The sequence below is a fragment of the Megascapheus bottae genome, chromosome 13, assembly GCF_031878675.1.
Source record: "Megascapheus bottae isolate mThoBot1 chromosome 13, mThoBot2.hap1, whole genome shotgun sequence".
NCBI classification, from domain to species: Eukaryota; Metazoa; Chordata; class Mammalia; order Rodentia; family Geomyidae; genus Megascapheus; species Megascapheus bottae.
In genome coordinates, this window is record NC_143521.1 from 30,999,204 (window position 1) to 31,025,261 (window position 26,058).

Genomic DNA, 26,058 nt, shown 5'->3' on the forward strand with positions numbered 1-26,058 from the left:
TTTCCTTCATAAAATAGTGTGCTTTAGTTCTAAGATGTGTGATATTTAGGAACTATTTATTAGATTTGAGAGAAAGATCTTCCATTTAAAACTAAATTGGAGCCATTGGGGCTGAAATATTCTTATATTTCAGAGCCATAAAAAAATCATTTTTTCTTCTTAAGCTCTTTCCTGTGAAATTTGCATAGGGTAGAGTCCAAAGTCTAGTTATCTGAGTTTTTGACTGATTTGATAAGCGAATGCATCTATAATAAGCATCCTGCAAGAACTCCTTGTTTTATTCTCTTTCATCTTGCATGTAGTTGTGGTGGAGTCCTTGTTTTGTTCAATGAAGGAGTTCCTTTGTATTCAAGTCAACTTTCCCTTTTCTATACTGTTTCTATGCTGTTCAATTGAAATGAATGTTTTTGGTAGTTGTGTGGGTCAGCTTTCCATTGCTATAACAAATACCTGAAATATTTCTTACAAATTTTAAAAGACAAGGGTTTTATCATGCCTTACAGTTTTAGAGGTTCCAGTCCATGACTGGTTGGCCTTGTTGCCTTTGACTATGGCAGTACACCATGATGGGAGCAAAAGTGGAACAAATTTTTGTATGTCACTCCTGGGAAGCAAAAAGTGTCAAGTCCAGGTATTAGGCTCACACCTGTACTCCTATTTATTCAACAGGCTGAGATCTGACATTTGCAATTTGAAACCAGTCTGGGCAGACAGATCCTAGAGAATCATCTCCAATTAACCAGCAAAAATTCAGAAATGAAAGTATGGCTCAAGTGATAACGACCAACATTAAATGGAGAAAGCTAAGCAAGAGTGAGAGGTCCCAAGTTCAAGCCCTGGTACCAGTACAAAAGTAAACAAACAAACAAAAAAATTAGAGGAAAAATCCCAAGGGGCAAAGATTCCCCAGTCCTTTTCAAAGGCATGTTCTTCAGTGACTGACTGAAAATCCTTCTACTAGGCCTTACTCTTAAAGTTTTCACCATGCAATAGCACTGTTCTGAGCACCAAGCTTCAGACATGTGGGCCTTTGGGGGATACTCAATGTCCAAGCCACAACATATATACTGTAATTTATAGTCATAAATGAGCATAATTTAGTGACATTGTTTAGCTTATCAGAGTTTTTTAGTATGAATATTCTAAAATATAAATACATTTAGATATATAAAAATCTTTTAACTTTAGTCTTGTATGTTGGGAACCCAGTGTAGGGGCCAGAGCGACCTTGGACCTACACAGCTGAGTACACAAGAAAATGAGCTATTAGTATGACTTTGGGCTATGTTAATCTCTTCTTGTTTAACATATCAGAGAGGAATGCAACACCTGGTAGTTTTCTGGTTTTAAGAAAAGTATTTAAGATTGGAACAAAGAAATAAACGAGGCTACAGTCTTAAGCTGACAGCCTTCTTGGGCTGCTAACTTGAGCTGTAGACCTCCCAACCCCATTTTTTTCTTGTCTTTTCCAAGTCCTCACCCCCCTAAATCAGGAATCCCCATTCGCTGCCGGCTAGCCCCGGCACTGATATAGATTATTTAAAATCATTGTGATAGCTCAGCTGAATCCTTACAGCATCAGAAAGTCAGTTAATACAAACCAGTTGCTTGCTGGTGGCTCAATTGTTATCCTAGCTACTCAGGAGGCTGAGATTTGAGGATCACTCTTCCAAACCAGTCCAGGCAGGAGAGCCTATGAGACGCCTCTCTCCAGTTAACCACCAGAAGAGCCAGATGAGGAGCCAGGGCTCAGGTGGTAGAGTGCTATAGCCTTGAGCAAACACACTCAGGGACAGCACCCAGGCCCTGAGTTCAAGCCTCAGGGTTTTGTTTTGTTTTGTTTTTTTTTAACTAATGCAGTGAATTTTACTTCGTGTAAATTCACATTACTTTCACTGTTTAATGATATATATATATAATCTGTTAATAACTGACAATATAATTTAAACTGAAACAGTAGAATGCTGAGAGTGTAAGACCATAGTGACCTGGCTTATGCAGTGAGTTTGATACATGATTTAAATTACTCGCTGGGTTTCACTAGTTTCCTGAATGAGATTATATTTTCACATTTCTGGATAAACTGGAAAACTAGTTAGAATATGATCATGAAGTTAACATTTTTATACTTGTTTTACAAGTCATAAATGTGTCATGAACTCTAGGGGTACACTGTCAGTTCCATCCGTTCCTTCTGCCTTAAGCTATATTGATATTCAGACAGACTGTGGCAACCAGATAAAGTTACCAGCTTCAGAATCTCTTTAACTTCCTTACTCCTTCCTTCCTTCCTTCCTTCCTTCCTTCCTTCCTTCCTTCCTTCCTTCCTTCCTTCTCCACAATTTACAGAAAAAAATATGACTCAGGCACGGTGGGTGATGTACACTTACAAATGACTTGGGAGTCCATGTCAAGAGGATTATGGGTTCAAGGCAAGGCTGTGATACATTGAAAATAAATGTGCTGGGGTTTAGAATATAGCTCAGTGGTAGAGGACTTACATGCAAGGTCATGGGTTTGATCCTCAGCACTATAAAATCAGACAGACAATTTGGGACAGCATTTGATCTTTTGGTCCATTGCCGTATGTGAGACAGAACTAGATGGGAGAGTTGCTTTCCTGAAATAAGATATCAAGTTGATATGAACACCAGAACCATAAGGCATTCTCGCCACCCATTGCTTAGCTGTTTTATTTTTATTATAACTATTTAACTTTTTTGTGCTTTTTGTTTTTCATCTTATCTGACTACATTTATCACTAAGTACTTGCCCTTATTAGCTGTAAGCCCTCTGTATAGCATGACTCTTGAAACCACCATCTCTGTGTTCCTGTTTCGTCATTCTACTTCCCTGGCCTTGGTTTGTAAACAGGTAGAAACTTTTTGCAGTTAACTTTCATAAGCTGTCCAATGACATTATTTGTAAAGTTGTTGAGATTTTAATCCTTTTTTAATTATAAAGAAAAATGGGAAGGTTATTTAAAAAATGAGGAATTTTATGTGCCTGTAAAGCAGAAATATAATCTATAATCACTAAGAAGTAAAAGACATATATAGGGGCTGAGTTTGGCCTAGTGGTACGAGTGCTTATCTAGCGTGTGCAAAGACCCAGGTTTGATTCTTTGCTACCACATACATAGAAAAGACTGAAAATGGGGCTGTGGCACAAGTGGTAGAGCTCTAACCTTGAGAAAAGTCCAAGGACTGTGCGCAGGCCCTGAGTTCAAGCCCCACAACTGGCAAAAAAAAAATGTCATCCATAATTTCAGCATCTAAAATGAATCACTATATTTTGATAAATTCAATTTTTGTGTATGTGCAAATATTTTCTTGTTAAACATTGAGACATTCATATTTTGTTTTCTATATTTTTTCATCTTAAGATTATGTTGGGAGCATTTGATGTTGCTATTACAGGTTCTTCAAGTATGAATTACTAGGCTCTGTTATATCTCAGGGAGCATAACCACCCACATGGCTTTACACAGTGCAAGTTTTATTGTAAGAATGGGGACGAAAGAAGACAGGAAACTGCCATTGTACAGCCAGGCTTTGGGAAGCTGGGAAATGACTGCTGAGGATGTAGAGCTGCTCTGGTGATCTAGTTATGCTGTCATTTTTCTCAGCACCATATGTCCTCTGCTCCCTTTGCCGCTATGATTCACCTACTTTCACTTCTAGCTTCTGCTATTACACTATGACTTTTCCTCCCCTGAACTTCATGGTTGCTTTTGTTTTGTTTTTAAATAATCTTGGCCTTTTAAAAATTCCTCACTTTCAATTATTCATGACTTCAATTTAAATTATTTCTTTGTATTTCAGCTCTTGTCTATATACCAACTATTTGTCTTGTATTCAGTTACTTTGTACAAGAGAAGACTTTTTTGACTATGCGTTGGTTAAGGTTGCCTAAGTTGGGCAGCCTGGTTGTATCTAGGTAGCCCAGGGATTAAGTGTTCTCAGAGCAAATGATCATTTGTAGTTTCACCTCTCAGAATATAGGGAGCTTCTAGGCTTTCTGAGTAACAAGCTACTCTTCTAGCATAGTTTTAACTTGTAACACCTTTTCAGATTAATGTGCTATGATGAATGTAATTGTGAAATATTTCTCTTGTTTTAAAACATTCATTGTTAAAAATTGCACAGCATTTCAAAAGCCTAGGAAAAGTAACTTGAGAAAATATTTCTGTTTAAAGGTAAAACAAATTGAAGCAGTCAGATTCTTGTAGTTCTGTAAAAGACAAAAATTCACCATGAGTTCAAAATAATTCAAAATGACAATGTAGTAATGAATTCTGAAAGATGTTAATATAAGGAACTATGAGGAGGAATACAGGAAAATTTAAAATTGAAGTAAAAAGGACTGGAGTTAATTTGGGCCTGGGTTATGGAAAAATTTGAAATACATAAAAAATTGGTTTGTGGACCTAAAAACATCCCTGTTTACTTCTGATAAAATATGTAGTTAATACCAAATAAAAGATTCAAATAGAAACACATTGTAATGGTATTTAAAGTGTTCATGTACTAAGTTAAACATTACTGAAAATATGAGCTGTTTTTCAAAACAGTTTCAGTGACTTGTTATGCAAATTTTTTCTCCACATTTCATGTCATTTCTTTTTTTTCTTTTTCTTTCTTCGTTTTTTTTTTCTTGTTGGTCATTTGACTTGGACTCTGAGCCTGGGCCCTGTCACTAAGCTCTTCAGTTCAAGGCTAGTGCTTAACCACTTGAGCCACAGTGTCACTTCCTGTTTTCTGGTGGTTAATTGGAGATAAGAGTCTAACGGTCTTTAGTGCCCCAGGCTGTCTTTGAACCGTGATCCTCAGATGTCAGCCTCCTGAGTAGCTAGGATTACAGGCATGAGCTACCAGTGCCTAGCCATGTTATTTCTTAGATTATACTCCTAAAAGAGAATTCACTCAGACAAAAGTATCCTAAGTTTTTTTTTGTTTTTTTTTTTTGCCAGTCCTGGGCTTGAGCTCAGGGCCTGAGCACTGTCCTTCGACATTCTCAAGGCTAGAACTCTACCACTTGAGCCTCAACATCACTTCGGCTTTTTTTATATGTACGTGGTACCGAGGAATCGAACCTGGGTCTTCGTGCATGCTAGGCAAGCACTCAATCACTAGGCCAAACTCCCGTCCAAGTATAAGTATTTTTAATGCCAAGTTGATTTCTGAAGTGGTGGTAATAATTTATAGTTCTGTGCTATAGTGCTAGGCAAACACTTTGTTACTGAGCTACATCCCAGGCCTAGGGCGTACTTTTTTTCTATTCAAGAAACGTTTAGAGGGCCGGGAGTTTGGCCTAATGGTTAAAGTGCTTGCGTAGCATGCACGAAGACCCGGGTTCGATTCCTTGGTACCACATACATAGAAAAAAGCCGGAAGTGGTGCTGAGGCTCAAGTGGTAGAGCTCTAGCCTTGAGAAAGTCCAAGGACAGTGCTCAGGCCCTGAGCTCAAGCCCAGGACTGGCAAAAAAAAAAAAAAGAAACGTTTAGAAACTGAAACATGCACACATTTTTCTAACAGCGGCAGCTTCTTAGTAATCAGTAATACTACCTTTTTGGTAGTATTGAAACTAATTGATTAGTTATGTTATCAAATATGAAATGTGGCTTTAATATTTATTCAATAAATTAAGATGATCTTGTTAAAACTTGATGATATTGTTTTACTTGGTTTACATTTGAAAAGGTAAGCTTTGGCAGAGATGAAAGACTTTAAGAAAGGGAGAAGTATTTGTTGTGGCCTATGCTATAAATAAGATATTCTGATGCTCAGGCTTTTTGCCAGAAGAATGTGTACTATATGGAAGAACATTTGCCAAAAAGTTTTTCAACTTCTCTGATGAGCAGTTTCATCTGTAGACAGATAGGAATGAGGGCTATAAGCATGACTTAAGCTAGAACACCTTCTTAGTAAGCTAAGAGCCCTGAGTTCAAAACCCCAGTACTGCCTCCCACCAAAAAAGAAATGAATAAAACCCTGCATTGTAATAATGAGTGAGGAGATGGAGATTTTGAGTATAAAAGAACCCTTTTGGGGCTGGGAGTGTAGTCTAGTGGCAGAGTGCTTGCGAAGCCCTGGGTTCCATTCCTTGGTACCATATACATAGAAAAAGCTAGAAGTGGTGCTGTGGCTCAAGTGGTAGAGCTCTAGCCTTGAGAAAGCCCAAGGACAGTGCTCAGGCCCTGAGTTCAGGCTCCAGGACTAGCAAACACAAACAAATAAGAAAACCTCTTCCCCATGGGTCATGGGGCTTGACTTGTCCTGGCAGTGTCCTTGAGCTCTGAAGTGCAAGGCTACCTCTCTACCCTTGGGCTTGGATGGTGTGGGGAGCTCATCAGCTCAAGGCTACCACCCTACTCTTGAGCGAGGCCCCATTTCTAGAGGTTAATTGACGATGTCTCAGGTTCTTTTGTGCCTGGGCTGGTTTTGAACCTTGGTCCTCAGATCTCAGCCTCCTAAGTAGGATTACATGTATGAGCCATAGCGCCTGGCTTTAAACAAGCAGGGTTTTTTTTGTTGTTGTTGTTGTTGTTGTTTTGTTTTAAGTTTTGGCAGCCCCGGTGCTTGAACTGAGGGCTTTACTGCTTGGTAGACAAGCGCTCTACCACTTGAGCCAACCAACAGCATAAAAAAACTTCTTTTAAGACTATGAGGAAGGAAAAGAATTAGACGGCTTCATACATTAAAGAAAGAGAAGAATATAAGACTAGTAGGCGTATCCAAGTTTATAATCTGTAAGAAGAAGAAGAGATACGGTGGATTTTAGAGGAGACTAGAGGAGATACAATCAGGAGTAAATGGCTAACTTTGAAAAAGTAAAGAAATGGAAGTAACAGATCAAAAAAAAAGTTCATTTCAAAAGCAATTTTAATGCTTTCCGTACTGTTACTTTGAATGCAGTGAAGAATAAAAAGTGAGTGAGATTGAGGCCTTAAGTTTATACCCTAGTACTTAAAAAAAGCAGGGGGGTGGGCGGGGAAGGAAAGAAAAGAGTATACTTTGGCTAGATATGGTGATACATGTCTGTAATCCTTGTAGTGAAATTGAGACAAGAAGATCCTGTGTTTGAAGTCAGCCTGGGCTACATACATAGTAAGACCCTGTTCCACAAATACAACAAGAAAAGAAAAAAAATCACAAATTGAAAAGCCTATTTGTAGAATATTGTGATTTATACTTGTTAAGATACTCTGCTTTTGAAGGAATACCTTTTTCTCCAAGTACTGTGTATGTTTCTGTAGGTAAGAGCAAACTGGTTTAAGTTTATTATCTTCTTGAAAATAGCTTGACCATAAAAGCTCATTTATAAAGCCAACTCCCAGTTCGCTTTTCTGTCTCTTTTTCCTTCTAATTCTTCCTTACTATGTTCCTAACATCTGGGCTTCTTATTTCTTGTGTCTACCAAGGATCCTTACTAAAACTTAGAACCATTGCTAATTTCCAGCAATGATTTCTAATGCCAGAAAATTAGCAATTTTATCTACTAAAATAATAATATTTGGAGCTGGGGACCACTGACGTATGCCTATAATTCTTTCTGTTCAGGAGGCTGAGATCTGATGATCTGGTTCAAAGCCAGTCAGACAGTACTATCTCTGAGACTCTTCTAATTACTAAAAAGCTGGAAATTGAGCTGTGGCTCCAGTGGTAGAGCTCCAGCCTTGAGCCAAAAATCTTAGAATCAGGCCCTGAATTGAAGCCCAGGAAAGCACCCCCCCCAAAAAAAAAAAATAAAAAAGCTTTGAAGGTGTTGTGGTGTAGGTGGTAGTTCAAATTAAGTGACCCATCTGTTTTGTGTGTGTACTGCCAATTAGTTTATATATGCCTCATCTCACTGTAAAATATTTTGATTCACCTGCCATCATAAGTGTTTTTTATATTTTACAGATGGCATATTTTGTGATTTTGTGTATCAGACTTTTCCTCTCTAGGATTCTTCACTCTGTTTATTTGTGCTTGCCTGCTCTCCCTCCTTCCCTCCCTTCCCCCTCTTTCTTTCTCTCTCTCTTTCTTTCTCTCTCTCTCTCTCTCTCTCTCTCTCTCTCTCTCTCTCTCTCTCTTTCTTTCTTTCTTTCTTTCTTTCTTTCTTTCTTTCTTTCTCCAGTACTGGGGCTTGAACTCAGGGCCTGAGCACTGTCCTTGGGCTTTCTCAAGGCTAGAGATCTACCACTTGAGCCACAGCCCCACTTACAGCTTTTTCTATGTATGTGTTACCAAGGAATCGAAACTGGGTCTTCATGCATGCTAGGCAAACACTCTTAACTACTAGGTCAAACTCCTGGCCCTTACTTGAGCTTAAATGTTTAACATTTTTGCAACAATGATATATGATAACTTGTTCTTCCTTTTTTTTTTTTTAAATAGATTTGGACTGAGCAACAAATTTGAATCAGAATTCCCTTCTTCGCTAACTGGAAAAGTAAGTTTGTCAATTATTTACTATTTACATGTCTCAAAACTTTTTCTAGCTAATTACAGAAAAACGTACACTGGTTAGTTATGGCTATTGAAATTGATATCACAATGCTGTTTTCTCTTTAACATTTTCTTTAGGTAGCTCCTGAAGAATTTAAAGCCAGCATCAACAGAGTTAACAGTTGTCTTAAGAAGAATCTTCCTGTTAATGTACGTTGGCTCCTTTGTGGCTGCCTTTGTTGCTGCTGCACATTAGGCTGCAGTATGTGGCCAGTTATTTGCCTCAGTAAAAGAGTAAGTTGAATTATATCTTTTAATTTACATTTATGCATAGAAACATCCCACATTTTCTTGGTTTTTATTTATTATATGGAATGTGGATTTTAAAGAATGTTGTTTCTGTTCCAAATATTTGGAGATTTTTCTATAAACCTTTTTCATTTTTATTCCTAATTTAATTAATTGTCAGAGAACATATTTTGTGTGATTTTTTGCTTTTTGAAAATGTTAATTTTTTTCTTTTTTTATTAAAGAATTTATTAGCATTGATTTTTACATCATATTTCAAATGACGTGTTTAACAAACAAGTATTCAAGAAGGGAATCTATATACAATCACTGGCACTTGGTTTTTAGAACATAATCAAATTTAGGCTTAGGGTTTGTATATCATCGATACATATTAATCTATGTAATAAAGAAAATGTTACATTTTATATTACAGCCTAGAACTTAGTATTTCTTAGTATTTGCATCTTAAAATTTTACCTGTAGTTTAGCAGCTTCATTGAGGTTACCAGTGGCAGATAACAAACTGTACCTGTTTAAATTGTTTTATTAAATGAATTTTGTTACAACACATGTCTAAATTTTCATTAGTATGATGAAAATATTCATCACTCCCAAATGTTTTTTCTTATGTATTTTTTGTAATTTGCAAATTAAAAAAATTCTAGACTTCTATATAAGTTGAATATGAAATGCATTCTTTTTTAAGATTCATTATTCATTATTTTCCAGACATGTTGTAATTCTTAATTAATACTCAGTTCCTTTTTTTTGTTTTTTTTGGCCAGTCCCAGGGCTTGAACTCAGTGCCTAAGTGCTGTCCTTGGGCTTTATCAAGGGTAGAGCTCTATCACTTAAGCCACAGCACAATTTGTCTTTTTCTATGCATATGGTACGGAGGAATTGAACCCTGGTCTTGGTGCATGCTAGGCAACACTGTACCAGTAGGCTGAACTCCCAGCCCTCAGTTGCTTTTTATAATAATGATGCTAAATAATGATGGTTCTATTATATGAATATAGTATAGTTACTTTTATGTACATTGGCAGAAGTTTGTGTTTCTTTCAGTTCTGATCTGGATAAATCCTTATTCAGGTCTTTTTTATGGACATATACTTCTCATGAGTAAAAAATTCTTGATAGAATAACTTGATTTATGCTGCTTTGTATATTTACCTTTTCTTTTCTTTTCCTTTTTTTCCAGTCCTGGGGCTTGAACTCAGGGCCTGGACTCTATCCTGGACACATTTTGCTCAAGGCTAACGCTCTACCACTTGAGCCACAGCACCACTTCTGCTTTTTCTGTGTATGTGGTACCAAGGAATTGAACCCAGGGCTTCATGCATGCTAGGCGAGCACTCTACCACTAGGATATACTCCTGGCTCCTATTTAACATTTTTTAAAAGTTATTTTTTAGGTAATTTTACAAATAATGCTTTGTTTACAAAAATTCTCTAAAACAGGTCATAATAAAGTCGCAGTGTCTTTTTGGGAGGAATTTGGAGCCTAACACAGTGGCTTGATAAAATACTATAAGAAGTTGTTATTCTGATACGTTTGTAGACCTTTGTCATGAAAATGAATGTCCCGAATGAGGGTTGGGGGGGACAGTTCCACAGGAAGAAACAAGAATGTTATGGTGTTTAAATTTATAGTTGTTAAAAATGTCATCTCAAGTCAAGTAACTGGTCTGTTTGCGTTTGATATATTTTTATACTAACTAGTATTTAAAATTATTTCATGATTAGAAAATACCTGTGGATTTTTGTATAAAAGTGTGAAATTTTTTTATGGAAGTGTTTATTGGTTAGTAGTACAGCATTGTATATGTTAAGCTCTAAAATTATATATGATACCCTAAATTGCCTTTTTTATTTCATCAAGCCAAACTTAAGTTTTCAATATTTTTACTCTGAAGACTCCCTTATTGTCAGGTCACCCAAAGCTACTGGTGTCCAAAGGAATGCAAAATAAATGTGATTGGATTTTTTTGAGCATCTTTTAAATCTGTTGTGTAGTGGATGCATAAATCTGTAGAATTTCTTTTTTCTAGCACAGAAAATGGATGTCTACAATGGTTTAATCAAGATGCTTATAAGTTGGGAGCTATCTGTAGTGATTCTCCTTGCTTCACAGGTTTATGTAGGAATTTTATAATGATACCATGACATAAAAAAAGTTCTTATGATTTAGTTGCTTCCTAAGTACATGTCTGATGTAAGAGCAATCCAGCTGGAACATGTATGTATCCTGTGTTTATCACAGGACTCGTTTTACACCAATTGGAAATAGTTTCTTTAAAACATTCTATTTGGATTTAAGCAGTGTTATGAGGCTCTCTAGCTAGGTTATTAATAAATTAATAGAAGAAAGTAAAGCATGTATATATTACCTAAAAAAAGTTATTTTTTAGGGGCCGGGAGTTTGGCCTAGTGGTAGAGTGCTTGCCTACCATACATGAAGACCCCAGTTCGATTCCTCCGTATCACATACATAGCAAAAAGCTGGAAGTGGTGTTGTGGCTCAAGTGGTAGAGCCTTGAGAAAAAGTCCAAGAACAGGCCCTGAGTTCAGGCCCCACGACTGGCCAAAAAAAAAAAAAGTTACTTTTTAGTTCTTTTGCTGGTTCTGGAGCTTGAGCCTTGGCCTGAGGGCTATCCCTGGCTTTTTTTTTTTTTTGCCAGTTCTGGATTGAACTCAGGGCCTGAGCACTGTCCTTGGACTTTCAGCTCTACCACTTGAACCACAGCACCACTTCTGGCTTTCTTTTTTTTTTTTTTCTATGTATGTGGTACCGAGAAATCAAACCCAGGTCTTCATGCATGCTAGGTAAGCACTCTACTACTAGGCCAAACTCCCTGCCCCTATCCCTGGCTTTTGTACTCTAGGTTTGCACTCTACCCCTTGGGTCACAGTTCCACTTCCAGTTTTTTTTTTTTTTAAGCTTAGTGGAGATAAATGGACTTTCCTGTCCTGGCTGACTTCAAGCCTTGAGCCTTAGTTCTCAGTCTTTTGAGGAGCTAGGATTACAGACATGAGCTACTGGCCCTTGGTGATATTTAACTTTTAAAAAAACTGTCAAAGATGAGATAACATTTTATAATCTCATAAACAATATATGATAGATTTTATTCCACCTACCTCCTTGTCAATATTTCATGTATCTTTAAAATTTCAGCCATTCTAGTAGGTAGGCAGTGTTAATAAGATTTTAGTTTTCATTTTTATTTATTTTTTTGGTTGGCTGTGGGACTTGAACTCTGGGCCTTGTCCCTGAGCTCTTCAGCTCAAGGCTACCTCCATACCCCTTGAGCCACACTGTCACTTCAGGTTTTCTGATGGTTAATTGGAGATAAGAGTCTCACGGACTTTTTCGTGACCTGGCTGGCTTTGAACTGTGATCCTTAGACCTCAGCCTCTTGAGTAGCTTGGATTACAGGCGTGAGTCGTCATGCTTAGCTAGTTTTCATTTTTTATAGTGAGTAGTTATAGTTTGGTCCTGGCCTAGTGAACATGTTTGTTTTTTGTTTTTGTTTTTGGCCCATCCTGGGGCTTGAACTCAGGGCCTAAGCACTGTCCTTGGCTTTTTTAAGGCTAGAGCTATACCACTTGAGCCATAGCACCATTTCTGGTCTTTATGCATGCTAAGCAAGCACTCTTCTACTAGGCCAAACTCCCAGCCCTTGTTTTTTTTTTTTTTCCTCTTTGTTTTTCATTTAGATAATTTTTTTTTCCCCAGTCCTGGGCTTTAGCTCAGGGCCTGAGCACTGTTCTTGGACTTTCTCAAGGTTAGAGCTCTACCACTTGAGCCTCAGCACCACTTCCAGCTTTTTTCTATGTATGTGGTACCAAGGAATTGAACCTGGGTTTTAGTGCATGCTAGGCAAGCACTCTACCACTAAGCCAAACTCCTAGGCCTCTTTTTTTTTTTTTTTTTTTTTAAAGAAAACAACACTTTCTTTTTGTATTATCAATATGAACCCAAAGTATCTACTACTAGTTTTTCCAAAAGAAACATGTTATAAGTAAGCAAAATATATTTGTTCACTAATGGATATAATATTTCATTAGGCTTAATTATAGATCTCTCATAATAATTGATTTTTTGTGTGTAATGTTTAACACGCCCAGTTGGGAGTTTAGCTTACTGGTAGAGTGCTTGCCTAGCATGCATGGAGACCTGGGTTTGATTCCTTGGTACCACATACATAGAAAAAGCTGGAAGTGGGGCTATGGCTCAAGTGGTAGAGCGCTAGCCTTGAAAAAGCCCAAGATAGTGCTCAGGCCCTGAGTTTAAGCCCAGGCACTGGCAAAAAAAAAAGTTTATTATGATGTTAAGCCATATAAGTTTTCCTTATACTTGTCCTACTCTGGCTGATAATTGATAAAACTTTGTAGCATTGCGTTGTTAAACTAAGGTTGCATCTATCCTTTTAAATAGCGCCCATATCAATGTCAGAGTTTCAACTTTTCAGTTCATTGGCAGGTTTGTATATACTACCTTGATGTTCTCATCTTCATCTTCTTCCCCACCAGACGATTCTTCCTCTGCCTCCTTTGACTCCTTCCTCTGTCTACTTTGACACAAATCCCTTTGGCAAGTCCTTTTGGAGCATACTTTTTAAAAGAGACTTTTTCTAACCAATTGATGATTACCTCTTATAAAAGGTATATGTTGGCTGGGAGTTTGGCCTAGTGGTTAAAGTGCTTGCCTAGCATGCGTGAAGACCCGGGTTCGATTCCTCGGTACCACATATAGAAAAAAGCCGGAAGTGGTGCTGAGGCTCAAGTGGTAGAGCTCTAGCCTTGAGAAAGTCCAAGGACAGTGCTCAGGCCCTGAGCTTGATGTATTGCTACCATGCTACAAACCAGGAAGAAGATATTACTTTCTTTGATGTGATAGAATCTTAGGAAATGGCACCTGTATTTCTTTTTCTTTCTTGTTTTTCCCTCCCTCCCTCCTTTCTCTTCCCTCTCTCCTTCCTTCCTTCCTTTCTTTCTTTCTTTCTTTCTTTCTTTCTTTCTTTCTTTCTTTCTTTCTTTCTTTTTCTTTCTTGGCATAGGATATTAATTTGGATTGCAATGACTATAGATAAACTTGAGGAAATTAGCATCTTAAAGGTATTTTACCTTCTGACATTTAAACCTGTATTGTTCCAGTTATTTAAGTGTTTAACATTTTTTTCTAAGTAATATTTTGAGGATAGTGTATATACCTTATATATCTTTTGTCATTAAATATTTATCATTTTGTGTTACTTTAAATAGTCCATTTAAATATTTTCAATGTTTGAGCATGCTCTAGGAAGACATTTTGCATACTCCCTTGACTTTTCTTCATAGATGGTCATATCATCTGAACAAGGAGAATATTACTTTTTTTTCTTTGTGACCTGGGTGCTTTTGGTTGCCTTTTCGTATTAGCTACAATCTCCAGCTACAATCTGGAGATTGGTTATAGACCAGTAAGACATACTTTTGGCTTGTTCCTGATCTTAGGAAAGATACATTGTGGGGGCTCATCATTAAGTATTATGCTAATTACAGAGGTTCTCTACTTTTTGAACTTCAGCAAGTTTTTCTTTTTCTTCTAGTTTATAGAGAGATTGGTTATTTGTTTTAATCAGGAAAAGAGGTTAGATTTTGTCCAGAGTTTTGTGTGTTTTTAGCTAAGGTCGTATGTTTCTTCTTTTTTGGTTAGAAATTTTGGGTGGCCAAGGGCAGCTACTCAAGAGTTAGAAATTGAGGAGATCATGGTTTGAGGTCAGCCCTGGGACAAAAAGTTGTAGACTCCCATCTCAACAGAAGGCAGGCATGGTGATAAACACTGTAATCTTAGCCATTTGAGAGGCTATATTAGAACATTGTAGTCAAAAGCAAAAATGCCAGACTCTGAGTAGAATAACTTGAGCAAAAAACAAGTTAGAGAGGAAGTAGAGTTACTACAGTATCTCAAATGATAGACTATCCTTAGCAACCATGAAGCTGTAGGTTCAACTCCAGTACTACCATTAAAAAATACATATATAGGGGTCGGGAGTTTGGCCTGTGGTAGAGTGCTCGCCTAGCATGCACGAAGATCTGGGTTTGATTCCTTGGTACCACATACTTAGAAAAAGCTGGAAGTGGTGCTGAGGCTCAAGTGGTAGAGCTCTAGCCTTGAGAAAAATCCAAGGACAGTGCTCAGGCCCTGAGCTTAAGCCCAGGACCGGCAAAAATAAAAACAAACAAACAAACATATATATTGAATTACATAGGATGAATTAAATCATTATATCCTTGGGATGAATTCTACTTGGTATTTCCTTTTAGTTTTGGTTATATGGTTAGTTTGGGTTTGATTTTGTTTTTATGAGACTGGTTCTCATTAAACATTGTTGCCTTCCTCTGCTTCCTGAGAGCTGGGGTGATTACAGAGGTGAGCCGTCAGTGACTGCGTGAACACTTGTTGAGAAGTTGTACATGTGTGTTCATGAGGAGAACTTTCTTGTATGCTTCTCTTTTGTAATATTCTTTTGTTTGAACTTTTCTCTCTGAGTTTACAGAGTATATAAAGATGCATTATTTCTTCATTGAATATTGAATTTTGAAGCTATTTGGCCACTGCTTCTTTTTTTTAAAATGGACTAGAGGGCAGAGCTTTCTCAGGATATGTAAACACTAGTATCCAGCTACCATTCCATCTTACAAGTTAAAAAAATTATTGAACTCAGTGTTTGAATTGATATGGAATATTTCAGGTCATTATTTTATCATAGTTAAATCCTACAGCTTTTTTTTTTGCCAGTCTTGGTGCTTGAACTCAGGGCCTGAGCACTGTCCTTGAGCTTTCTCAAGACTAGAGCTCCACCATTTGAGCCACAGCCACCACTTCTAGCTTTTTCTATGTATGTGGTACCAAGGAATCGAACCCGAGTCTTTGTGCATTCTACGTAAACACTATCACTAGGCCGAACTCCTGGCCCCACTACACAGCTTTTATTTAAGGAAATATTTCTATTTTATCTTTGAATGATAGGCAGTTTATAGTATTTTCTAGTTATCCATTTAACTGTTTTTACAGTTGCTAGTCATGCCATCTTTCATATTTCCAAAAATAAATTTTCTGTTCTTATTTTGACTATCTAGAGATTTATTTTTATTATTTATTTATTTATTGCCAGTCCTGGGCTTGAGCTCATGGCCTGAGCACTGTCCTTGGACTTTCTCAAGGCTAGAGCTCTACCACTTGAGCTTTAGCACCACTTCCGGCTTTTTTCTATGTATATGGTACCAAGGAATTGAACCCGGGCCTCTGTGCATGCTAGGCAAGCACTCTACCACTAGGCCAAACTCCTGGCCCCCAGAGATTTATTCTTTGATCATTCCAAAGAGCAGCTTTTGGTCTCATTTGAATGTTTATATACATATATATATATATGTGTGTGTATACACATATAACATGGTATAGTATATATGTGTGTATGTATATCTATACACACGTATGCATACACATACACACACACACACACACACACACACACATATCTGTTGAATTCAGGGCTTGGGTACTGTCCTTGAGCCTTATTTTGCTCACAGTTAGTGCTTTACCACTTGAGCCAAAGTTCCACTTTAGGTGTTTTCTGAGCAATTTTTATTGGAGATAAGAGTCTCATGGATTTTGCTGCCTGGGCTAGCTTTGAATCGCCACCCTCAGATCTTCAGCCTCCTGAGTATCTAGGATTACAGGCATGAGCCACCAGTGCCTGGCTGCCTGTCATCCATCCCATCCATCCATCATCAATCCATCATCACCACTAGTGCCTGGCTCTATCTATCCATACACAGAAAGGCAGACAGACAGACAGACAGACAGACATAGCCTTAAGCTTGCTAGGCAGGTACTCTACTACTGAACCACATCCCCCTCCTTTTTTTTTCTGATGAGACTAGTACTTGAACTCATAACTGACGCTTTTGCTTATTGGCCAGTGTTCTACCACTTTACCACTGAGCCATGCCTCCAACCCTTGTAGCTTTATTTTGGTACTGATAATTTTAAGATAGTGTCTTGCTTCCTACCTAGACATTCACCTGGACCACAATCTACCTATTTCAGACTTTTTGTCATAGCCAGGATGACAAACAGATTCCATCACACCCATCTTTTTCTGTTGACTATCTTGCATATTTTTCTGCCTAGACTGGCCTGAAACCTCAGTCCTCCTGATCTCAGCCTCCTAAGTAATTAGAATTTCAGTATGTACGCCCCACATTTAACTATGGTTTGAGATGAGGTCTCCAGAAAAAAATAGAAAAAGAGGAAGCATATATATATTTATGGGTATATTATATAATTATAGCATCACATATATGTTATATAATATATATCCACTACATGCTACAGGTTTATTCCTTAATCAACATTTAGGCTGTTTGCACTTAAAAAATGACTGTTGCTCTGAAGATGGGTCCACATATTTTTGTTTGTGTACCTGTTGTTATTTTATGTATTTGAGTGTGGGGATATATAATTCTGTTTTATTTTCCAAGGAATCAGTGTGTAGATTAGTTCCCCCTCACCCTAGTGAATCAAGACCCTCCTTAATACTTTATCCAATGACCTATGAATTACAATGTTTTTGAGTGTGGATGATACAAAAAAAGTGGCATTGTACTGATCTTTATAGCTTTAGGCACTGTTACCACTAATCCTTTTTAGGTAGTAATATTCCCAGTGCTGGTAGTTTTTCTTACTTGCATGTACTACTTAGTACTTACCTTCACACTAACAGGACTATCTTCATTTCTCTGGATATGCAGCAGTTCTAACTACCTGGATCTCCCCAGAGTTCCATCTCTTTAACTCAAGGAGTCTTTAGGCTTTGTCTTATGGTTTTCTTACCTAGAAATTCTCTCCAGTTAATAAGATTAGGAAACTAGAAGGACTATCTCATTTGATTCTTTTGTTATCTGCTGTCCATTTTCGTGAAAACTGTATACAGGAGAAAAGTACATTTTAATGAGGAATTATGTACAATTATAGATGGGTATTTTAAGAACTGACTTTTTTTTGTTTTATCTTTACTTTGCTTTTTTGTTTGAGGGATTGATCTCAAAGTCTTCCACATGCTAGGTAAGCACTCTTCTATTAAGCTACATCCTCAGATCTTAAATTTTACCTTTACAAAAAATGTCCTTTAGGAAAATACTAGATTCCTACTTATTCCTTAGAAAATAAGTACAGGCCGGTGCCAGTGGCTCACACCTGTAATCCTAGTTACTCAGGAGGCTGAGATCTGAGGATCATGGTTTGAAGCCAGCTTGGGCAGAATAGTCCCCATGAGAATATAAAAGTTATTAGTATGATCAACACTAATCATTAGAATGAAAACTTGAGTACCAGGCACTGTTGGCCCCACCCTTTAATCCTAGCTACTGAGGAAGTTGAGATTAGATGATCATGGTTAGATCAAAAGGCAGAAGTGGAGCTGTGGTTCACATGGTAAAGGGCTAGCCTTGACCACTAAAAAATCTCAGGGACAGGGCTCAGGGCCCAAGTTCAAACCAATACCAAAAAACTCCAGTAACAACAATAACAAAAGCATCTAAATTCTCATTATAAGCAGAATTCCTTTAATAAAGGTGAGTCTAAAATGTACAGAGATGCCACTGGAGCTTTAACAGTATTTCTTAGAATCCTTTCAGCATGTTTTGTGCAGAGCTAATTAACATGTACTGTTTTCTGGATGTTAAAGAACATAGTCAGGGCGCAGTGGCTCACACCTGTAATCCTAGCTCTCAGGAGGCTGAGATATGAGGATCAAGGCTCAAAGCCAGGCCAGTCTCAGGTACTAAAGACCCTGAGACTCTTATCTCCAGTTTAACCTCTAGAAAATGGGAAGTGGGGCCTGGCTCAAGGGTAGTATGGTAGCCTTGAGCTGAAGAGCAGCTCAGGGACAGCACCCAGGCCAAGTTCAAGCTCCATGACCCACCCTATCCCCCGCCCCCAAAAGAAGAATATAGTTCATTGATGGGGTAATGTGTGATTAGTCTGCTGTTGGCCTATCCAAATATTGTATTTTGGATACAATATTCTTCAAATATTGTATTTTGTACTTTTTAGTTCTAGGATGTCTATTCGACTTTTCTTGTTACTGGGGTTTGAACTCAAGGCCTCGTGCTCACTTTGCTTGCTTGCTTAATGGTCTACATTTTGAGCCACATATCATCTGCTTTTTGCTGGCTATTTTGTAGATAGGATCTTCCTGACTTATACTGGCTAAGAACCTCCATCCTCAGAATCCTAGCCTTCTTGTGTAGTTGGGATTAAAGGTATAAGCCATCAGTGCCTGACTCATTTGATGTTATTGTGGATCATAATTCCCATTGAAATTTTCTACAGTTATTCTTTATTTCATCTTTACTTCCTGAATTATAGTTCTAGGCAAATTGATTATGTCTTAGATAACTTAACTATGTATTATAGATACATTATTTACCTCAGGACTCAAGATAGCTTTAAAACTAAGCCAGGTTGGGCCGGAAGTTTGGCCTAGTGGTAGAGTGCTTGCCTAACATGCATGAAGACCCGGGTTTGATTCCTCCCTACCACATACATAGAAAAAAGCTGGAAGTGGTGCTGAAGCCCAAGTGGTAGAGCTCTAGCCTTGAGAAAGTCCAAGGACAGTGCTTAAGCCCTGTGTTTAAGCCCAGGACTGGCAAAAAACCCAAATAAAACAAACAACTAAGCCAGGTGCAGTAGCTCACGTCTTTAATCCTAGCTACTCAGGAGGCTGAGATCTGAGCATCCCGGTTCAAAGCCAGCCTGGGCACTAAAGTCCTTGGACTAATATCCAATTAACCACCAGAAAACAAGGGGTGTCTCAAGGGGTAGGGTGGTAGCCTTGAGTTGAAGAGCTTAGGAACAGTGCCCAGGCCCAGAATTCAAACCCCAGGTCTGACCCCCCCCCAAAAAAAAGATTAAAACTGAAGTTTTTTCTTTTTTGGGGGGGGGGATCACTTTGAACTGTGATCCTCAGATCTCAGCCTCCTAAGTAGCTGGGATTACAGGCATGTGGTGTTTTTTTTCCCTCACATTTGTAGCTCCATGCTATGAGAGAAAGAGGTAGAAAGCAATTAATTGGTTTTAGATTCTGACTCCACTGTTTCCTTCTGTGGCCTTAAACTTACCACTAATCTCTCCAAGGTTTAGGGTTTTATATGTGAAATGAAAGGAGTTTAAACTTGTTGAGCAGGAAATAAGAGGTAGATGCTTTTAGACTTCATACCTAAAATGAGGATCCAGAAATGGTAGTTCCTTATCCTTTTTTTCTTTGGTTGTCTATTCTAATCAATCAGCCAATGAGTTATTGTTACTTCTTAAATTGTTTTTAACCTGTCAGTTCTAAGCACTGATTCTTTTTTTTTTTTTTGTGGGGGGGGCTCAATTACATAGCTTATAAACATTCCTGACTGGCTGGAAGTTTGGCCTGGTGGTAGAGTGCTTGCTTAGCATGTACGAAGACCTGGGTTCGATTCCTTGGTACCACATACATAGAAAAAGCCAAAAGTGGTGCTGTGGCTCAAGTGGTAGAGCACTAGCCTTGGGAAAGCCCAAGGACAGTGCTCTGGCCCTGAATTCAGGCCCCTGGACTGGCAAAAAAAAAAAAAAATCCTGACCAATAATACTAATTTGTGTTTTACCTAATGTTGTACTGTCATTTCAAACTCAGTTTTAGTTCTTTTGTAATTCACTAACATTATTACTTTTTGACTAACATAGAATGTAATTCAGTGAGTATTTTAGTATGTCTAGATTACTTGCAAGTTATTGTTCAGATTTTAAAAGAACCATTTACATACTGGAAGGCAATTTTATTTTTGAATTCTGTATTATTTTTAAGCCTGTTGGTGGAAATCCTGGCTATGTATTATAATATTAATTTTCAGCACATCATGGCAATATGAGATTTTACATTAATTCCAGAAATGCATCAAGTAATTATCTTTTAACTTTTTCTTGCGTTAAAACAATTGCCCACTTATGTATACTTTTCTTCCAGTAACTTTGAAAAATTGTTTCATTTATTTTAACAATTCCAGTTTGCACTGACTAAATACATGTAACATTCTTATTTGAAAATACTTAAAAGTTAAAACTAAGATTACAGGAACATTTAAAGCATTATAGTTGAAGCTGAGTTAATGCATTATCAATTTGAGTAAAAGTCAAGTATTTGTTGTAAATAAGAAATCGAATGTTTGAAATATCGCTTGGACCTTCTGTGATTTATTTTAAATAAATTCAGGTATATTTTAATTGTAGTTTAAGGAGCAAACTGGTTATAAAAGTTTGCTAATAAAGATGAAGTAATAGTGGTAACAAAGTAGGAGAGTAGTATCTTCAAGATTATCTAAGTGTTTCCTCCCTATTCTGAAAGGCTTGTGCTTAATGACTTAACTTGTCTGTAAGGAATAAAAATACAAAGTTAAGTTAGTTAGGAAAAACCAAATTATTAGGAAGTCCTAGTTTCAGTAATGTAGTTTATCTGAGTCTTTTACTATTGTAAGCCAACTTTAAATTCTTTGAAAGTTTTAAGGACATGTCATATCTAACATTAAATTACTGAAGCCATTTTATAAAATGGCTTCATTATTTTATTTAGATCTTTTGTTTCTCTTTCAGTTTTTACTTATTTTCATAATTCTACCAAAAGCTTAGTAGAATCAAAGGCAATTAGAATAGAGGCCCAAAGACCTGTGTGCTCAAATCTTTTTAATTTGTAATTAAAATGATGGTTTTGAATCTGTGATTTTTTTTTCTTTTTATTATGACAGGACTGAATGGTTATTATTAGAACTAGTTTACTAGTGAGGAAAATAGAACTATTGAAGTGTGTAAATGAAGGAATATGTTTTATTTATTTATTTATTTATTTATTTATTTATTTAAATGAGCTCTTCCATGAGGGAAATGGGTTGAATTCTATATGTTTAGCACTGTCTTCTGAACCAGGTTGGTGATATGCTATGCTCACAAAAATTGCTTCTTCTTCTTTTTTTTTTTTTTTTTAACATGCTGTAAGTTGGTGGTCTTGGTCCTTTTATCTGAAGAATCCATGATAAACTGATTTTTAGTTGATCATCTTAGGCAGAAGGATTGAGGACTCTGGTAAAGAACCACTAACCTGTCCGCTCACCCCAGGGTGTGCACACTGAAAAGGATTAAGGCCCACTGTAGGGAAGCTTGTACTGAAGCCTGCACTGCCCTTTCCTCTGTTCTTTCAGCTAAATAGAGTTTTAGTTCCCATGACTATCAATCTAGTGCTTTCAGAAGTATTAAACTCTTCTAAGAAAATTAAAATGACCTATTTTTAGAACCTGGTCCAGAAAGATAAGTTTCAGTAATATTTCATGTTTATTGATACTATATGTGCTGTTTTCTTCTGATACATATTTACTTTAACTTCTTTTTGAAAATGAAGAGATATAATCATTTAAAATTCAGTGACAGATTTTTATACTATCAGATTGCTTTTCTAGATAATAACTATAGAGTTTGACAGTGTTAAGTTTTACTTTTCATTAGAAATAGCTCTCTGACAACCTTGTGGACATAAACTCTTAACTTTTATTTTTAAATGATTGCAGTTCTAATGTGCTTTCTTTTCACTGAAGTTTAAAAGCTTTGGCAATGCTTTTATAAATGTTGAAGTGTCACATTTTTTCACTGTCTGCCAAATTAGTATTGTATTTAATCTTGAAACTATATTTTGATTTTGTTAACTTAAAATAATTGCTGAGTATTAAATGTTCTCAGTAGTTAATTCCTCCCCCCCCATTTAATTTGAGCCTTTGTTGTTACTAACAAATAATTTGTGGCATAGTTTCTTTTCTTCCTTCCTTCCTTTCTTTTTTCTTTTTTCTTTTTTTGAATCACTGCGAAAATCTATATACTTGTCACCTTAGTGTGCTAGAAATGTTCCACTCAAATCAAGAGTTCCTTTCTGGTTTTGTATGTTCTCACCTGCTCCTCACTGTAAATCATTGAGATGTCAAGTGTAATGATTAATTAAGCTGCACGTGCAAGTGCCTTTTTTTCACCTGTCAAGCAGGAAAGAAGTCGTATAGCAAGATTAGATGTCCCTAATTCACAGCTTTTACTTCAGACTGTCAAGTGTGAAGAAATATTGTATATTTAGATGCCTATTCAGAATATGACATAGCAGGGTTTGTTTGGTTTAGAATTCTTAAATATTATAAGATACAATTATTGTACCAAACCCTATCATTAAATTCATAATTAGGCAAAGAATAAATTCAGAATTCCTGCATAAGTAATTTGGAATTTGAGGTTCATACTTGGTAATTATCATTTATTGAAATAGTGGTAGTTGATTTAAGTTATGTAAAGTAAATATTTTTAAGTTTTTAAGTTAATTTGTGTGTACATATATATGTACCATGAGATCAATTTTCACTCACTATAATATATCATGGACTTATATTTCTGATGAACTGATGATGGTGGTAACATTTTTTTTCTCTTAAGTAATAAATATTTTCAAAATGCATTAAGCTCTTTCGTCCTCTCTTTTTGTAGCTTTATTACAAAGCAGCAGACTTGGAAAGCTTGTTCTCCACTCTTTCATCACCCCTCATTCCCTTTAAAACCATCAGTAGAAGTAAAACCTCAAATTGTATAGTAATCTTAATCTATTATTAAAAGGTCCTCGAAAAGGAAGATTACAAGGTAGATTCAGGTTTTGAATCGGTTTTACCATTGGTTTAGCAGCGGGTGGGCAGGCAGATGCCTGCTCATAGTAGAACCTATTGCCATTTTTCACCATTGATAGAGTAGCCTTTCAGAGTCAATGAGCTCTGTCAATGTGAGCTTGTCAAGGCTACAACTTCATAGACCTGAGAGGCGGTTTGAGAGGTCAGCCCTTTTCAGGTTCGCTGTGATGCAAATGAACTTTAATGCTTAAACAACTATTGGAATTTTTATGTCTGCTCCTTGTTCTTTTTTCTTCACAAAGTCATTGACGAGACATTCAGTGCTTTTTAAATTGGAAGTTGCATTGTGCTAAAGACCTAGTACAGATTTACGGAGGGCTGAAAGCAGTTAGATCATGTTCTTTTCATGGTGCGATTAGAATCAAATCGATTTCCCTACAGCCTTCAGCATTCAGATGGCAATTTTAACAAAGCTTGGGGGCTAGACAAGGGACAAAACGACTGAACTGAATGTTAATTACACTCTGCAGCCTTATTTTCTTTTGATTTGGAGCTGACTGGCAACTAAATTAACAAAAAGTGTGACCATAACTGCTGCCCTATTTTCATTTAAAAGGAGAGCAGCCTCTAAAAGGCTATCTTTACAAAGAAACAAGTGAGGTCCACTGATCATTGTTAACAAGGGCACTTTTTTTCCCTTTAAAATTCTTGCCAAAAAGACTGTTTGAAAAAAGTAATGTAATAAATTAGTCATTGGCATATTATTACCCAGAGAAGTAGTTGATTTTTTGATTTTTTTTCTTACTTCAGTCTGGAAAATATAACCTAGAGGCAATAGATAGCTGTGAATCATAATTGGCACTTAAATGACTTTGGTGTGTCTTTGTCATATTCATGAAGCTAAAAGGTAATATTGGAAGTGGATTACAGTAGGTACATTAAATAAATACTAGTGTTTTGTTATCTCTTCAAAACCAGATTGATCCTAATGTTTTTTTCACGTAGCGCATTCTTTACTTGAGTTGTAGGTTTCCATATTTAGTTATTAGTTCTTATTTACAGTTGTGCTACATTAATAGCAGTAGACTTCTTTTTTTCCTTTTCTCAAGGAAGTTGCAGCTGCACCAAGTAGCAGTCAATCTTTTCTGTACCAAGTCAATCCTTGCTACAGCATGGTCTCTTTTGCACCTGCAGTGGTGTCAGCTCTTCTAACACCTGGCACCATGAATTATCTTCTTTATTTATCCTTCCAAGCAGCCAGGAACAGTTTGTGTTTGCAAGATCTGTATTGCAGCAGTCAAGTAAACTAACCTTCACATTTGATTCTTGAAATAAGTATTAAGTTGTTACAAAATTGGGTTTACCATCAGATGCTACTTTTTATGTTGATTTAAATAAAATTTTGACTCTGCTTGAAAAACATCTCTTAGAATAACCAATAAATTGGCTTTTACATATGGACATTTTAAAGCCTGGTGTTAAAATTAATTGATTTTTATAACTTAATGATGCTTCCATTTTCTTTATTAACTTAACAATGACTTTGATTTTGGATCTACCCTAAAGGGCATTTTCATCTTGTTAACTATTTAATTTATGTGAACTTATATACTGGTAAATGCTTGAGAACCACTTAAATATTGCAAAGACACTATATAGGTGTATATATAGATATAGATAGCTAAACCTAGACATGCATATCTATTTGTACACTTATATAGATATACATATACATATCTAAACCTTCACTGTGGTAAATGACATGTTTTTTAAAGGCTTGGATAGTTTTAAGTCGGAGAGCAGTAGATTTAGGTATGCTTATAAACGAGCTATTTAGAGGTACTTTTTCCGTTCAAATGGCTATTTAGTACTGGAACGTTGGTATAGACCACCCTATATTCATACACTGTCTTCTACTTCTCTCCTTTTCTCACAAAAAGCAGCTGCAAAACAAAGTTTTTCTAAGACCAGTCATGAGTAAACTTTTTCCTCATTTGTCTTCCAGACGCGAAGATCGATTGAGAAGTTATTAGAATGGGAAAACAATAGGTTATACCACAAGGTGAGTACCACAGGGAGCGGCTTCGTGCTGTTGGGGTCTGAATTGCACAGTATGGAAACAGATGCTTTTGTTGAACTAAAAATATGAAAGGTGGACAAATGGGCTAGTCTGTGTGCTGCAATAAAATAGAGCTCATTTTTCTTCTTTTACTCTCCTACTTGTCTAGCTGTGCTTGCACTGGAGACTGAGCAAAAGGAAATGTGAAACGAATAACATGATGGAATATGTAAGTTAAAGGGCTGTTTCGTGAGTTTCTCTATTAAATGATCATTTATTTTGCTTCTGATCTTATTCTTTCCACGATTATTAATCAGCAAAGGTGTCAGGAGCTTAATCTCTTGAGTGCAAGGATTTTCTACGGTTCACAGATGCATGGGTTTCATGTGCAAGACTGATTTATAAAGTTATGAATGACTTGAAAACAAGGCTTCACTGTGTTCTGAAAAATAATAAATTAATTGCCAAGATAAAATAGCCTGAACATGTGCTGATGGAGTGTGAAATTTTAGATGCTGTATAAAGAATAACCACAACTTTGGTTACGCAGCAAGTCAGAT

General features: G+C 36.8%; 1 protein-coding gene across 1 annotated transcript in view; it reads left to right on the forward strand.

Annotated features, from left to right (window-relative positions):
* The window catches only part of Chic2 (cysteine rich hydrophobic domain 2), a 37,288-nt gene that overhangs the window by 5,439 nt on the left and 5,791 nt on the right, over positions 1-26,058 (forward strand). Inside the window, exons 2-5 of the mRNA XM_090343589.1 lie at positions 8,383-8,437; positions 8,572-8,727; positions 25,445-25,501; positions 25,668-25,727. Of these exons, the coding sequence (XP_090199715.1) occupies positions 8,383-8,437; positions 8,572-8,727; positions 25,445-25,501; positions 25,668-25,727 (328 nt within the window). The remainder of the gene's footprint in view (positions 1-8,382; positions 8,438-8,571; positions 8,728-25,444; positions 25,502-25,667; positions 25,728-26,058) is intronic.